The sequence below is a fragment of the Atractosteus spatula genome, chromosome 14 (assembly GCF_055471065.1).
Source record: "Atractosteus spatula isolate fAtrSpa1 chromosome 14, fAtrSpa1.hap1, whole genome shotgun sequence".
Classification (NCBI taxonomy): Eukaryota; Metazoa; Chordata; class Actinopteri; order Semionotiformes; family Lepisosteidae; genus Atractosteus; species Atractosteus spatula.
In genome coordinates this window covers 2,658,249-2,672,816 of record NC_142719.1, presented here as the reverse complement: position 1 = coordinate 2,672,816, position 14,568 = coordinate 2,658,249, and the positions used below count along the sequence as shown (strand labels likewise).

The 14,568-nt window shown below is 47.7% G+C and overlaps 2 protein-coding genes and 1 non-coding gene across 5 annotated transcripts; 2 read left to right on the top strand and 1 right to left on the bottom strand.

Annotated features, from left to right (window-relative positions):
* Positions 1–358: 358 nt before the first annotated feature.
* Positions 359–4,903, top strand: LOC148820374 (tissue alpha-L-fucosidase-like). 2 transcript variants are annotated; one of them, XM_088932300.1, is made up of 8 exons: positions 364–952; positions 1,133–1,267; positions 1,962–2,099; positions 2,732–2,837; positions 3,290–3,490; positions 3,592–3,782; positions 4,069–4,168; positions 4,486–4,903. In XM_088932300.1, exons 1-8 carry the CDS (start codon positions 408–410, stop codon positions 4,615–4,617), a joined length of 1,548 nt encoding a protein of 515 aa, XP_088788426.1. In that variant the 5' UTR covers positions 364–407; the 3' UTR covers positions 4,618–4,903. The 2 variants fall into 2 exon arrangements, with proteins under 2 accessions (XP_088788427.1, XP_088788426.1); XM_088932301.1 differs by lacking the exon at positions 3,290–3,490 and having other exon boundaries at positions 359–952.
* A 662-nt stretch (positions 4,904–5,565) lies between these two features.
* On the bottom strand, positions 5,566–5,637 carry trnad-guc (transfer RNA aspartic acid (anticodon GUC)). The gene has a single exon. It is a non-coding gene; the product is annotated as a tRNA-Asp (tRNA).
* Positions 5,638–5,746: 109 nt separating this feature from the next.
* hmgcl (3-hydroxy-3-methylglutaryl-CoA lyase) lies at positions 5,747–14,294 on the top strand. Of its 2 annotated transcripts, none has more exons than XM_088932066.1 (9): positions 5,747–6,027; positions 8,647–8,730; positions 9,171–9,278; positions 9,676–9,771; positions 10,288–10,436; positions 10,852–10,915; positions 11,274–11,462; positions 12,103–12,228; positions 12,461–14,294. In XM_088932066.1, exons 1-9 carry the CDS (start codon positions 6,007–6,009, stop codon positions 12,560–12,562), a joined length of 939 nt encoding a protein of 312 aa, XP_088788192.1. In that variant the 5' UTR covers positions 5,747–6,006; the 3' UTR covers positions 12,563–14,294. The 2 variants fall into 2 exon arrangements, with proteins under 2 accessions (XP_088788192.1, XP_088788191.1); XM_088932065.1 differs by lacking the exon at positions 5,747–6,027 and adding an exon at positions 6,559–6,794.
* The last annotated feature ends 274 nt before the right edge of the window (positions 14,295–14,568 follow it).

Below are 14,568 nucleotides of genomic sequence, written 5' to 3'. Positions count from 1 at the left end.
CACAGTATTACTGACATCTTAATTACAAATAAATGCTCCTTTTCCATCTTGCACCTTGCACTCGGTAACAATGTCAAACTACTTAAATCCAACATTCACATTTAAACGCTTAAAAGTAAAAAGTTTTGCAAATCTATCCAAAACAATGCTGGTAACAACTTCGTCCGAGTGTCTTTTCCAGCCTCACCGACCACATCACAAATCAGCTTGTTCCCGTTTCAATGAGAAAGTGGTAGTTCAACGGAATAAAGTCCAGCTGTTCAATGTTCCCGTCACCTTCCAGGGAGCGGGCAACAAACTCTGCAGCTGTTGCAATGGACGATACAACCCGCCGCCCGCTCATTTTCCACCATCAAAGCGAAAGTCCGTCAGCTGCGCGAGACAATGCCACGTGACGGCCGTGTCACATGACCCCGAGTTCCACTTCGAACGGAATCGGTTCGGAGCCGCAGAACAGCGCGCAGTGGGTCTGTAGTACATCTTTACTGCTAATACACGCTTGGACTGGAGGAGGCGCAAATATATATATATATCTTAGACCTGCTACTGCTAGGCAGCACGTTGCATGTTATATTTTAATGTTTTTAACCGAAGTCCCTTTTCAGACTACAATGCGGGCTTCTCGCCTGCTGTATCTTAGCTGTCTCCTGGTGTCGGCTGTCCGGTCTCGGTACGCTCCGGACTGGGTCAGCCTGGATTCCAGGCCGCTGCCCTCGTGGTACGACGAAGCCAAGTTCGGGATCTTCGTGCACTGGGGCGTGTTTTCGGTTCCGGGGTTCGGGAGCGAGTGGTTTTGGTGGCACTGGCAGGGAACGCAGGAGCCGCCGTATGTGGACTTCATGGAGAAGAACTACCCGCCCGGGTTCGCCTACCCGGATTTTGCCCCCCAGTTCCGAGCCCAGTTTTTTGATCCGGACCAGTGGGCTGACGTATTTGAGGCTTCGGGGGCGAAGTGAGTTACTTCGGTCTTCGGCGCTATCCCGCTTTTGGCTCTTCTGCTTTTAAACTTTTTATTATTTTGACTGGAGCACTGCGGCTGTTTTGTTCGTATGTTTGCATTATTTCTACAATCAGCCTGCGAGATGCGCCTCCGCGGCTCTTGCTAACGTCTGCGCTGGTTCCCCGCCGGCAGGTACGTGGTTCTGACAGCCAAACATCACGAGGGCTTCACGAACTGGGGTTCGGCGGAATCCTGGAACTGGAACGCAGTGGACACGGGTCCGCACAGGGACCTGGTGGGCAGCCTGGGGTCTGCGCTCAGCAAGAGGTGAGATAGGTGTGGGGCTTAGAACAGAGTACAGTACAGGAGTCTATTGCCCATATGTAAGTTCTTGTTCTTGTTCGCACGGATCTCTGGGGACACACAGTACAGCAGGACAGCGCTACACAATGTAGACAATGCATTAATAACAACGGGACAATAAATATGTAGGACTGAAAGCAAAGCATGGTAGAGCACTTCCTCCGGGCGTGTGTGAATCGTACCCGCGCGCGCGTCGGCAGCAGAAACCGCCCGTGTAGGCTACGCAAATGTGTCGGGAGTATTACATGAAATGTTATATAATTTGATAAAACCCAAAGATCGCCCAGAGCCTCTGTGGGAGTGTGGAAGAGCTTCCCAGTCATGCTGTTGAAGTCTTGGCTTCTTTCAGGAAATGGCTGGTTGAGATCAGTGTTCCGTTCGCTACCTACTACCGAATGGGCTGAGCAGCCTCCTTCGGTTCGTATGTTTTCTTATGCTCTTAAAGCAGGAAGTACTGTAAGCAATTCACAGTTTTTGTTCCATAAAAGAATGTAAAAATCCTGCACGGTTCACAGGCTGATAATGTTCTGCTCGTCTCCTGGATAAAGAACGGCAATCTGATCTGCATCAGCTGTTGCCCTTGTCGTAGCCATGCGGTGTTGTTCCGGGTTGTCTGGAATGCTGCTGGTTCTCAGGTCTGTCTGTACGCCCCTCTCAGGTCCCTGCGCTACGGGCTGTACCACTCCCTCTTTGAGTGGTTCCACCCCCTCTACCTGGCTGATAAAAAGGCTGCCTTTAAGACCCAGGAGTTTGTCCTTCGCAAAACCCTGCCTGAGCTTTACGACCTTGTCAACAGGTAATAATCCGTCCGCCCGTTTTCCAACCGCTTCTTTCAGTACAGGGTCTCGCAGAAGCTGGAGCCTGTCCCGACGAGCAACAGGCACAAGGCAGGGGACGCCCTGGATGGGACGCCAGTCCATCTCGTGATAGACGTGCGTGCACACGCTCACACCAGGGCCAGTTTTCTCCGAAACCAGTTAAACCACCACCATGTCTTCGGGCTGTGGGGGGAAACCAGAGTACCTGGAGGAAGCCCACACTCACATGGGGGAGTACATACTGTACAAAGTCCACATAGACAGCGCCCCAAGTTATGGAATTGAACCCAGGGCCCCAGCGCTATAAGACACAGATGAAAATCGCTGCACTACTGTGTGGCCTCACAGGTAGTCAGTCATATTGTTCCAAAATATTAAAAGTGATCACAGTGGTGCATGAAGAGATGTTTGCTTTGTAACAATGAAGCCACATGGAAAAGCAGTAGGATGGTTTTTATTCTTGAAATCAGCTAAATGCCCCCTGTTACCACAGGTGGTTGTTGTGAATTCTGTCGGCTAAAAACCATGTGTAAGGTGTGTGACATGGGAACAGCATGACGGCATGACTGTCTCTGTGGTGGTTACAGGTTCACTTGCTGTCCTCTTCCAGGTACCAGCCAGACCTGATCTGGTCGGATGGGGACTGGGAAGCTCCTGACTCCTACTGGAATTCCACCCAGTTCCTGGCCTGGCTCTACAATGACAGCCCAGTCAGGGTGAGCATTCCAGAGGAACTGCCTTTAATATGTCCTGTATAGTACTTTGATTTTCTCTTCCTTCATATAATGCCTAAATCATGGTCTCCGCGTTGATCCTAGCAAAAGTACCGTGGCTGCTAGGTTAAAGAATTTGTCAAAAATGATATACAGTAAAGCATCTGAAGAAGGCTCCACAGCCGAAACGTGTTTTCTTTCTTCTCTTTTCAGCATAGAATAAACCTATTACTTGTTCCTTTACAGTAAAACATGGCTGACAGCAAAAAAAAAAAAATACAGGACCCATCTGGTGTGAATATCCTGTCCTGAGATTGTTAAGGCTGTTGACATCTCTCTTCCAATGGGTCTGTGAAGGTGGTCTCCAATGGTTGGCCAAGATGCTAATGAAAGCACAAGAGCTGGGGCAGAGCTGGGGGTGATGATGCATTTCCTGATTGGATGGCTTCTTGCAGGACTCTGTGGTGACCAATGACCGCTGGGGGGCGGGGTGTGCCTGTAAGCATGGCGGCTATTTTAACTGCGAGGACAAGTACACTCCGGGTCAGCTGCCCAAGCACAAGTGGGAGAAGTGCACCTCCGTGGACACTCTGTCCTGGGGATACCGGCGGGACATGACCCAGGATCAGCTGCTCGACCTGCCAGAGATCGTAGCGGTACGGCCACTGCCCGTCCGCCATCATCCTGTGTCAGCCGTGTGTCCGGTCCTGGCTGTTTTGTGCCGTGTTGCAAGGCCTCTGCTCTGTCCCCTGTGCAGGACCTGGTGCGGACTGTGAGTCTGGGGGGAAACTACCTGCTGAACGTGGGCCCCACGGCCGATGGCACCCTGCCCGTGGCGTTCGAGGAGCGGCTGCGCGGCGTGGGAGGCTGGCTCGCGGTGAACGGGGAGGCGGTGTACTCGTCTCGGCCCTGGCGGGTGCAGAGCGAGAATGCCACCGTGCCACTCTGGTGAGAGGTCTGGTCTGGAAACTGCCAGGAGCCTTTCCTCCTGCGCCCCCGAGCCCCCTAGTTCTGATTCCGAAAGGCTCGGCCCTTCTCGCTTTCCTCTCACTCGGCACCTCGGCCGGGCAGCCCTCTTCATTCTCCCCGGGCAGTCGATCGCTCGGGTGGGCCGTTACCCCCAGGGAGAGTCTGTCCCTCCGGGTCGTCTCTGATTGTGGGGTTGGGATTGATGGGGAGGCCAGAGCGCGTGCCCATGGCGACGGGGACCTGACACTGCGGTCTCCCTTGGCAGGTACACCTCGAAGGGCTCCGACGTTTACGCCGTCTTCCTGGAGTGGCCGGTGGACTATGTGCTGCAGCTCGGCGCTCCCAAAACCTCCCCCGCCTCGAACGTACGTCCGGCGCCTCTCTGGCCGGAGTGCCTTTGCTCCGCACAGCCTTTCCAAGCCCCAGGGGTCTTGATTTTTTGAGAATCCAAAATCCAAAAATCTAAAAGAAGAGTCTGCATTTGCAACTTCCTACTAAAAAAATGTTTTAAAAAAATTCTGTACATAAATCAGTTTTGATCATATTTTGATATGGTATTACTAGAAAATGGCAGCTTAATCTTTTAATCTAAAAAAATCCCAGCAGTTGTTGGATTGTCCCAGGGTGGTTACTGAAATTCTGATGTGGGGTTTCTCTCCCTCTTGTGTGTCTGGATGTACAGGTGACATTACTGGGGTACCCCAAGCCCTTGAAGTGGATGCCCAGGGGCCCGACGGGCCTGTCGGTGTTCCTGCCCGTCCTGCGCACGCCACTGGCAGTGGGCTGGACGCTGAGGCTGCAGGGCGTGGCGTGAGAGCAGACCCCTGTCCTGCTGCTGGGCCGTGTGTGCGCCGGTGCACGTGGTCAGCCCTCGGCTTCTGTGCAGAAAAGGGACGTTGACCACAAATCTGCTCGACTGCACTGACGTGTGGTGAATCGGAAGGAAGAGCAGAGGAAGAATTTCCTATCCTTGTGCACTGAGAGCTTTTCAAACGTTTATCTTTTTTGTATTGTCCTAAATTTACATGATACTTGTTCATTGATGCATTTTGTACCTGTATGGTGACTCTGGTAATAAAATCACTGCAAGTGTCGGTGTACCCTCTTAGCGTTTGTGTACCTTCCCTGACTCCTAGTGGGTATCTCCTCTCCTTGTAATTTTATTTCTTAATGTAAAATGCTTTGAGAAGCTACTTTTAAAGGTGCTATATACATATAATAGTTTATTATTTTATTATTAATAATAAATCATAAGACAACAAGTATTATCCGTCGTATTGAACGTAAAACCAAGGTCCTGACTCTCTCTGGTCATTAAAAATCCCAGGGTGTTTCTCGAAAAGAGTAGGGGTGTTACCCTGGTGTCCTGACCAAATTTCCCCCTGGCCTTTACCAGTCATGGCCTCCTAATAACCCCCATCTCTGAACTGGCTTCATCACTCTGCTCTTCTCCCCACTGAGAGCTGGTGTGTGGGGAGCGGACTGGTGGTGGTGGAGGGGAGTCCCCCATTACCTGTAAAGCGCTATAAGTGTAAGCAATTATTAACTATTAATTATAATGTTATGATTATATATTATAAGATAGCATACCCTAAGCCATACTGTAAGTGAATGTGAATAGATCTTTTATTCTGGTTTCCTCGAGGCTTTGAAAAGTTAAGGTTAATAAAACAATAATTTTTCGGAATCGACAAATGCGTTAATTTATAAAAATTGATATATATTTTCAAAGGGGAAAAAAAATAAAAAAAAACAAACTTGCCTCCCCGTCGGGGAATCGAACCCCGGTCTCCCGCGTGACAGGCGGGGATACTCACCACTATACTAACGAGGACTGGCGTGAGAGAGCCCTCCCGAATTTCACACTTAACCGTGACGTGAGCCGTGCTGCTACGGCGCTGCACCGTCTGTAAGTGTCAAGTTTAAATCAGTTGAATAACGTCCATGTGCGCAACACACAGCTCCAGGGGTCCCCAAGCAGCGGCCGATGGCGATGAGGGAGGCAGCGCGGCAGCGACGCTAAGTGTCACTGGGCTGCAGCTCGTCTCCGCTCCGCTCGAGTCTCCGGGGCCCGTCGGGGTTTATCCGCCGGCACTCGGAAAAGGGAGGAACACTGCTCAAGGAGAGTTTTATCGACATATATATATTAAATCGTAGCTCCGCTTGTGCTTTGTGACCTGTTGGGCATGATGGTTTGCGGAAGATGGGAGCAATTTGCACGCAGGTAATCCGGAGATCAAAGAGGTTCCGGCGTCGTAACTACGTTTTGAATGGATTTAACGCGCTGGGGATTTAATGCTCTGTCATGAGAAATGGAATGTGAACGTAACTGCTTTTTGGGTGCTGCTGTAATGTCTGACTGTACCATATGAAAAAAAAAAATACTTAAATACTTATTTGACGCTGTACTGAATGTGATACGATTGTTTTCTTCTGGTCTGATAAGCGGTTTTAAAATACATGGACACCGGTAGTCTTATCATTTTGTCGATATTTGTAACCTAAAACCTGTGGGAAGCAACACCAAGATGAGTTATTTTTATTTTAATTCGAATATTACTCTCTATTGCTGTGCGTTTCACAAGTACGTTAATCTGGCTAACGATCTGCCAGTCTGGGTAATTTAAAACATTACGCCGCTTCAGAACTTTTAAGATTTTAGATTTAGTTCGTTTTCGTATTATTTTTAAAGACACCAGATGCATATTGTGCATTATTGGGACATCATGCTCAAATTAGCGACGGTCCCTTTAACAAGAAGATGAACTCGTTTCAGTTGCGTGATTGGCTGTTTAGAACAGAGCTCGTGATGTGATTGGCCGGGGCGCTGTCACTTATTCTTCAGCGCCAGTGGGCGGGGCCAGCGTCGTCACTGGCCTGCAGCGGAGCAAGATGGCGGTGGCGATGGTGATGCGTGTCTGCGGGACCTTCTCGTCCGGTTTGGGGTTCCGGTTTAGGGATCTGAGATCCTTCGTCAGTGCAGCTAAGGCTGTGAGTTGGTCTGCGCCAGATGAACAAATGTGTCTGCCTCCTTTCTATCAAGCAGGCTGTCTGCATCTAGCGCAATGTACTGCTGCAACAGCTGTTCAAAAAAAAACTTTTGTTAAACGTATCATCAACTGAATTAATGTTATTAAAACAGTGACGTCAACGCAGGCTGCATTATGAAATGTCGGATAAGTTTTATATGTATACGTTTCTGCAAGTCAAGAATTAAATGTCACCAAAGATACGGAGCAAACAGAAAAAGCAAACAAGTGGATAAGTTAGTTCCGTCTCCTGATGTTGATTTTTTTCACCTGCTCACGACTAGGGCACCCTTTTGTTCAGGTTTTTTTAAAGTACAGTCGACATTTTGGATATAACTGAAGAAATATAAAACACATGATAAAATGTTGGACTATGTAGAGCTTACATTAGTAACAGAGGGAAATATAATTAAACACAATAAAACTAGTTGTCTTATTCTGAGGTCGTGATGCCTCCAAAGGCTTAGGTCCTTATTATTGGGAAGGAAATGATATTGATGGTGTTGCAGGAATTTTCATTCTGCGACTTTTCACTTAGTAAGGTACGTGTATTAATCAGTTGTTATAATTTTTTGGTTTTAAATCTCCGCTGGTTAAGTTTAGAATGTCAGTGTTCTGTAATTCCACACTAATCGTAAGGAGTTTAATTTTTGTCTGCAAGTAGAGTACAAGAAGTACAGAGGCAGCCCTGTTATGCGTCTTCTGAAAGTATTTGACCCAGTTTAGCATGCTGTAAAAGAGCAGAGTTTCAGTTGATGAAGGTGTGCTTGGGCAAGTTATCGGTGTGTTGTTCACTTAATAATGGCATCAGACTTTTTCCGATAATTAGAAATATAGCCTCGACTGATTGGGGCAATGCTCTCTGACCTGACGAAACTGGTACTCCAGCTCAGCAAAGCCTTTCCCCTCAGCGGTGACATTGGGATAATGTGCTGTCTCAGTAAATCACCTGCCTCTGAGCTCCCTCAGCTCCTGTACAGCTGACTGGAGCCACCTGAGGTCACGGGTCAAGGGTCACGTGAATCAGGTGACGAGAAGCTTTTGCTTTTAATCTCATCGCTAAGCTGTTAGCTTCCTCAGCAAGTCTGTTTTGTTATTCTAACACCAGACCTCCGCTAGACTGGAGAACAGAGACAATGATGTGGGTCGTCTTATGCTCCAGGCCATGTTGCAGCAGTGCCCTCATGCGAAATACAGAGAGGGATGTAGAATCTGAAATGTACTGGGATCGCCGTAAACCTTGGGAACGACACTTCAGGCTTCTAGTAAATGGGTCTCGATTCACAAATTCAGAATCCTCCCAGGGACCTTTATGGACCTCCTCGGAATCGGGAGTAAAAGACGAACCAAGGGGCACAAGTGAAAAATAAAGGAGAAATGCGAACACACGTCTTCGCACAAAGGGTTGTGGGCTCTGCAACAAGCTACCCGACATGTCATTGAAGCCAATGTCCTGGCTTCTGTCAAGATCCTTGAATCAATTAACTACTCAGTTAGGGAGCTGTGTGTTCTGCATGGCCTCCCCTTGTTTGTGACCTATGCGTGTGTTAGGAGAGCTCAGTTGCAATCACAGAGCAGTGAAGCTCTGGCAACTGGTGGTGTTGGCCTGGCCGTACTGAGGGTGTCTCTCACCTGCTGTACTAACCAGGCTTCATATCACTCAGCCTCACTAATCCGAAGCTCCCATCTTTCATCTTGACGTTGAAGTTTTTTCCCTGTTCTGAAAACAATTTTACTGAACAAGCGCTGGCACTGCCCAAGGAAATATCAGTTTCCGTCATCTGCACGTGTGTGTGTGTCTCTCTCTCCTGTAGGCTGGCGTCTCCCCAGTGAAGTGTCTCCCAGAGAGGGTGAAGATTGTGGAAGTTGGTCCCAGGGATGGGCTTCAGAATGAGAAGGTACCACCACCGTGCAGCATTCAGCAGTCTGAACCTTGGCTTCCCGTCTGGATACTTTTACTTATAAGTTGTTATAAGAAGTAATCTGTTTCATTCTGTTTGAATGTTTGATCTTACCTTTAGATTTATTGGTAGAAGAAGGTGGTTGCTCTAGGAATAAAACCAAAGCTGTTTATTACCCTATGATTTTTTATAATATCTTAATGCTTCGTTTGAATACACCAAGGGGGCAGTAATGGTTTTTGTGCATGAATGAAGATTGTTTCAATTATTGTGTTTCATTTGGGTATTGCTAATGCCAAACATGCCTCAACTTTATTACAGTAGTTAAGATAGCATCACCGTCCAGCTTCTAATAATTTCTGCGCTTCAGCTCAAGAGTGCAAGAGGTGAACTGACAAAAACATCCTTGATTGGTTTGCCTGCGCTGTTTCTGCTAGACCATTGTCCCTGCTGAGGTGAAGATACGGCTGATCGACATGCTTTCAGAAGCGGGCCTTCCTGTCATTGAGGCAACTAGCTTTGTCTCCCCAAAGTGGGTCCCTCAGGTAAAGAACTTCTGTTCGTGCACCGAGAATCCCTTTAGCTCTTTACCTGAGCATTTATACGAAAGAACACAGTGGGAGAACGTGTTCTTGAAACTTGGGGAAGGTTGTTTAGTAATTATATCCGAAAGGGTATTGTTCCACCACACATATTCAAATCTAAATTTAGATTTAGCATATTAAACTGCTGCTCCAGTTTTCTAATGAGGAGCCGCTGCTGTTTCTATTTTGTAACACTACATAAATAAACCTTTCAGAATTAGGCAAAACTGAAAAAAGAAGTTCAGCTTAGGTCTTTCTCTAGCATTGCCACAGTTTTCTGGGCTTTCCTGTGCAGAGCTGTATGACCTTCTGACCTTTCTCTGTTTCACTCTCTTTCTTCTTCACTTCTTGTTCACAGATGGCCGACCAGATGGAGGTCATGCAGGGTATCCGCAAGCACCCGGGAGTTAATTACCCTGTCCTCACCCCCAATCTCAAGGGCTTCCAAGCGGCCGTGAGTCCAGGACCTCCTTTTCCTTTAAGGCTGAGCACTTGCTCTGCGCACCCCCTGCCGTTACGCGTCGGTCCTTTTGCGTCCCACAGCTCATCATGCTTTGTGTCAAGGCTGAACGTTTGACCCTTGGCCTCATCCCCGTCCATATACACTCTCAACAGTGCGATTTCAAAGTTCAGAAGATACGTATGTGTGGAGTATCAGCTAGGTTTCTTGGTCCACTACTGGAAGGTCATGGGCTCAGATCCCAGGTTTTGCTGTTGTACCCCTGAGGAAGGTACTTCACTCCCATTGCTCTTTTGAAATGTCCAGCTGTGTAAATGTTTAGAGATTTGAATTGCTTCGGCTTAAAAAAGCATTAACCATTTTAATTAACATTAACATTGAGCTAGACGGGCTTGTCACCGGTCCTGTATTCCCTGTGTGTCTGGTGAGGCAGATGCTGCCAGAGGAGAGGCATGTGTTGTCTTCCTTTCCCATCCTCTGATTTGTCATGCTTTCTGTGCTGCCCCACAGGTAAAGGCAGATGCCAGAGAGGTGGCCATTTTCGGTGCCGCCTCAGAGCTCTTCAGCAAAAAAAACATCAACTGCTCCATTGAGGAGAGCCTGCAGCGCTTTGAGGAGGTCACAAGGGCGGCGCAAGAGGCTGGGGTGCTTGTCAGGGGGTAAGTGTGTGAAATCGGAGAGGACCCAGATGAGTTCCTGCTCCTTTGAGAGTAAAGGCACTCAGAGGTGGTTTTTGAAGACTGCAGTTCAGAAGAGTCTTGTCTTCACCATTGTATTTGCTGAAGCAATGTTATCAGCTGAAATGCTTTAATTTTTTGCACTTGTTGTTCTACTTGTTGTTCACACCACACTGATCGTGGTTACACCACGCTGAAGATGGATGAGGGGGGAATGTGTCTTGTACTGCAGTTCTCTTCTTGGCTTTTCAGTGGTATGCACAGTTTGTTAAATTTCTAATGAACGTGGAGGGTACTGTTCCACGTGTGTTCCTTAAAAATGATCTGTGCGCTATCAGCGTTTGTTATTTCCAGCCTGTGCTGGTTTAGCTTGATGGTGTGCATGTCTTTCCCACAGGTATGTGTCCTGTGTGCTCGGCTGCCCCTATGAAGGGAAGGTCAGCCCAGAGAAAGTAGCTCAGGTAAGTGCTTGGCAAGGTGGCTGACGCAGCAGCGATAAAGGCAAACTCAAGGACCCCTTCAAATGAGTGCCAATTTATAGCCAAGGAGGCTATGAGGTTATAGGAGTGGCTGCATTGTGGAGTTTGATAGTTGTTTCATCTACAGCAGGAATGTGTCATCCATTAAGCCAGTACTGCACTGATCTAGTCCATGAAGAGATAAGTTGGGGTGAAAATGTGCGGACTGTCTTCTGGCTCTCCAGGAGCAAGGTTGGACCTCTGATCTGGGCCATCACAGCAAGGTGTTTGGTTCAGACATTCAGTGTTGTTTTTTTTGTGTGTGTAGGCTTACTGATGTGGTTTTCTCTTCTGCGCGCAGGTGGCCAAGAGGATGTACTCCATGGGCTGCTATGAGATCTCTCTGGGTGACACTATCGGCGTGGGCACGCCTGGCAGCATGCGGGAGATGCTGTGCGCGGTGACCAAAGAGGTGCCCGTCGACGCCTTGGCGGTGCACTGCCACGACACCTACGGCCAAGCTCTCGCCAACATCCTCGTCGCGCTGCAGGTCGGCAAGGAATTGAAACAGAATGCACCGCGCCGCCTCTCGAGCTGGCTGTGGTGGCCCATGATGCTGTGTAGAAAGTGGGTGTGTGTGCTAAACAAAAGGTGGAGGGGGGCACAAAACCTGTCTGGCAAAAAAGTAAAACTGTGCCTCGCCCTCAGTAAAGGAATTGCTGAAGAGCGAACCGGTAACGCGCAGCTGCTTTCACAGGTGTCTTGTTATGCTGGTTCATCTAATTGGCTGCAGATGACCCAAGTCACCTCACCTCTACAAGCAGACGGATGATATGTCATTCTTGGAATGACCTCACCTACTTAAGAGGCGTTAACTAGGTGGTTTTCACATTCATTCCATATCACAATTGAAACTGTGGGGCCACAGTCCCAACAGGTTTGATTACTGTCCCTAAATTGCCAGTCATTTGTCGAATAAGTCGAGTAAGAATAAGACTAATGACTGAATCAGTAAATCAGGAAGTACTATCACCTCTGTTCCAGATTGTTTGCTGCATTTTGGACTCTCAAGCCTGTGCCATTTGCAGTTGTTCCATGGTGATTATTTCGTTGTGAGGAGTGTCAGTGTCTGTGGAAGCACTGTGTCTGCCCATGTACGCTGTGACTGTGACCCTGCCCCTGTCCTCTAGATGGGAGTGAGTGTGGTGGACTCGTCGGTGGCCGGGCTGGGGGGCTGTCCGTATGCTCAGGGGGCCTCCGGGAACGTGGCCACAGAGGATGTTGTCTACATGCTCCACGGCCTGGGGATCCAGACGGTGAGTCCGGCGCGCCCTCGTCCTCCCTCCTCTTTGTGCACGCCGATTAAAATGAACGCGCAGGCAGGGAGTCGGTTGCGAAGCATGTTGTGAGAACTTCATAACTGTGGGGCTATGAGCTGTTGAAGTCAGCAACAGTTAGTCTGACTTCAGTGGAAATTGCACTCTCCCGAGTTGCACCTGTCTCTTCCCTTGAGTATCCCACTCCTATGACTCACTTTCTCTTTGACAGGGGGTGGACCTGCAAAAGCTGATGGATGCTGGGGCCTTCATCTGTCGCTCTCTCAACCGCAGGACCAGCTCCAAAGTGGCACAGGCCTTGTGCAAATTGTGAACCTCATTTCCCCATGCCGCCAGGTGGCGCTGTTTGAGTTAGAGAGGGCTCTTCGGACCTCTACACCCAGGCTTGGAACAGCTTTCAGAACCTAGTCCTTTACATGGGCAGCCTCAGTTCTGAATTCCTCAGCCCTTATGTGCTGTAGATTGTTTTATCCCCCCAGGTCTGACAGGACAATGTGCTCACATGGACTATTGGAATAGTCTTCTATGTACGGCCCTTTAGTTTTGAATTTTGCAGCACATGGATGAAATCCAGCAGGGTTTTCACACGTCTTTGACGGAAGGTTTTAGAATGGCATTAAATGCTACTCTATTATCAAGGTTAATGAGACACGATCAATTTAAATTGTATTATCTTGAACATGGCCTTTCTTAAAATTTTTCGTGCACATGAAGAGTCAGGTGAGGTGTAACAATCTCAGTGTAGCCATGTGGGAGCAGCTTGCTAGCATGTGGGACTGCAGGGCTGAGGCTGTCCCTCAGGTGTGTCCACAGTCAGCACCCCTTCCAGTGATCTTTCAGGAGCTGTGAGCTGCTGAATCTCTGATTGGTTCTGAGATCAACAGGCCCCCCCAAATACCGAACTACTGATTGAAATCTGGTGGGATCTCAGCGTCTGTAAAACCAAGCAGAAAGCACTGTTGTGCCGAAATGAAGATAACGTTAATTTACAGTACTCATGTGGCAGAAAAAAAAAAGTAAAACAGAACTCCTTCACAGGTTCACTAAATGGTATGTGAAACTCGGTTTTCTTTGTAGATGTCTGGGCACAAACCACAGGTAAGATGTCCTCCTGAGAATGTATGTGATTAACCTTACCTGTTGTTTCGACACTAAAAGACAGCAGTTGCTACAAATGGTCCCAACAGAATCACCCGGGGACTGGAGCTGCAGTGTGAAGCACGTATTGAAAAGTAATCGCGTGTCGTGATCTGAAACTTTATGCGTCGTTCCGTCAAGTCTGAAATGTAGACGTGATCCGACAAACCTCCCAGAGCTCAGATCTTACTCTTGCAAATGTACTGTATGTGTGTCAGTGTAATGCAGTTTAGCTTTTGTGCTTCTTTAAATGAAAGCCCTGATAAATGGAGGAACTCTGTACCCTGGGCTTTGATCTTTTTAAATCAGAGTGGCTTAAACCGTCCATGAAGTGCTTGCTTTTTTACGCCTGATGTAATTCAGTAACAATGTAATATTTTTTGGTTGTGATGCGTATCGAAGTGCATTTTTCTCTGTGGTTCAAAAGGGCGTGTGTGGCCTGGTCGCTCAAGCCACTGTCTCATGGCTCTCTAGATCCAGGGTTCGATTCAGCAGGACTGCCTTCTGTGTGTAATTTGCATGTTCTTCTTCTGCCAGCTTCTCCCACCTTCCAGAGACAATGGCTTGGTTAACTGGTCCCTGTCTGCTGGTGTGCATTTGCCCAGCAAGGAATTGGCATCCAATCCAGCATTCCTCCTAATTTGAACCCTGTTCTTCAGGGACAGGCTCTGGGTTACCACGGCCCATACTGGGAATATTTGATCTTCTGAAATGGGCGATTCCAGTTGAATTGACTTGTTTTCTGTGTAATGTGTATCATGTGCCATCTTGTATGTCCCACAGCGTAGTGCAAAAGGGAATGAGTTTGTCTGCTCTCAGCACTCTCATGTATGTGTATGTGTGAGTTTTCTTTACATTTATTTATTGATTTTTAACCATGATTAAAATATTATAATAATTAATCTCGAGTTTGATTGTCAGTTGTCGCTTTTTGTGCAATCTGTTGATTTTGATGTGCTGATGACAGAGGGACAATTTTAAATAGTATAAAGTCCTGCACGTCAATGCTAATGAAAAAATAAAAGATTTAGGATTTCATCGCCAGGCAATATTGTTAATTCTGTTAATCAAGTACACAATCTATTGAATCGTGCAGAAAAGATCGGTAAGGTAATTATTATTATTTCAGCTTTTAAAAAAAGTATTTTTCCAGTGAATTGTTTGGCAAAACGTATTGTAATT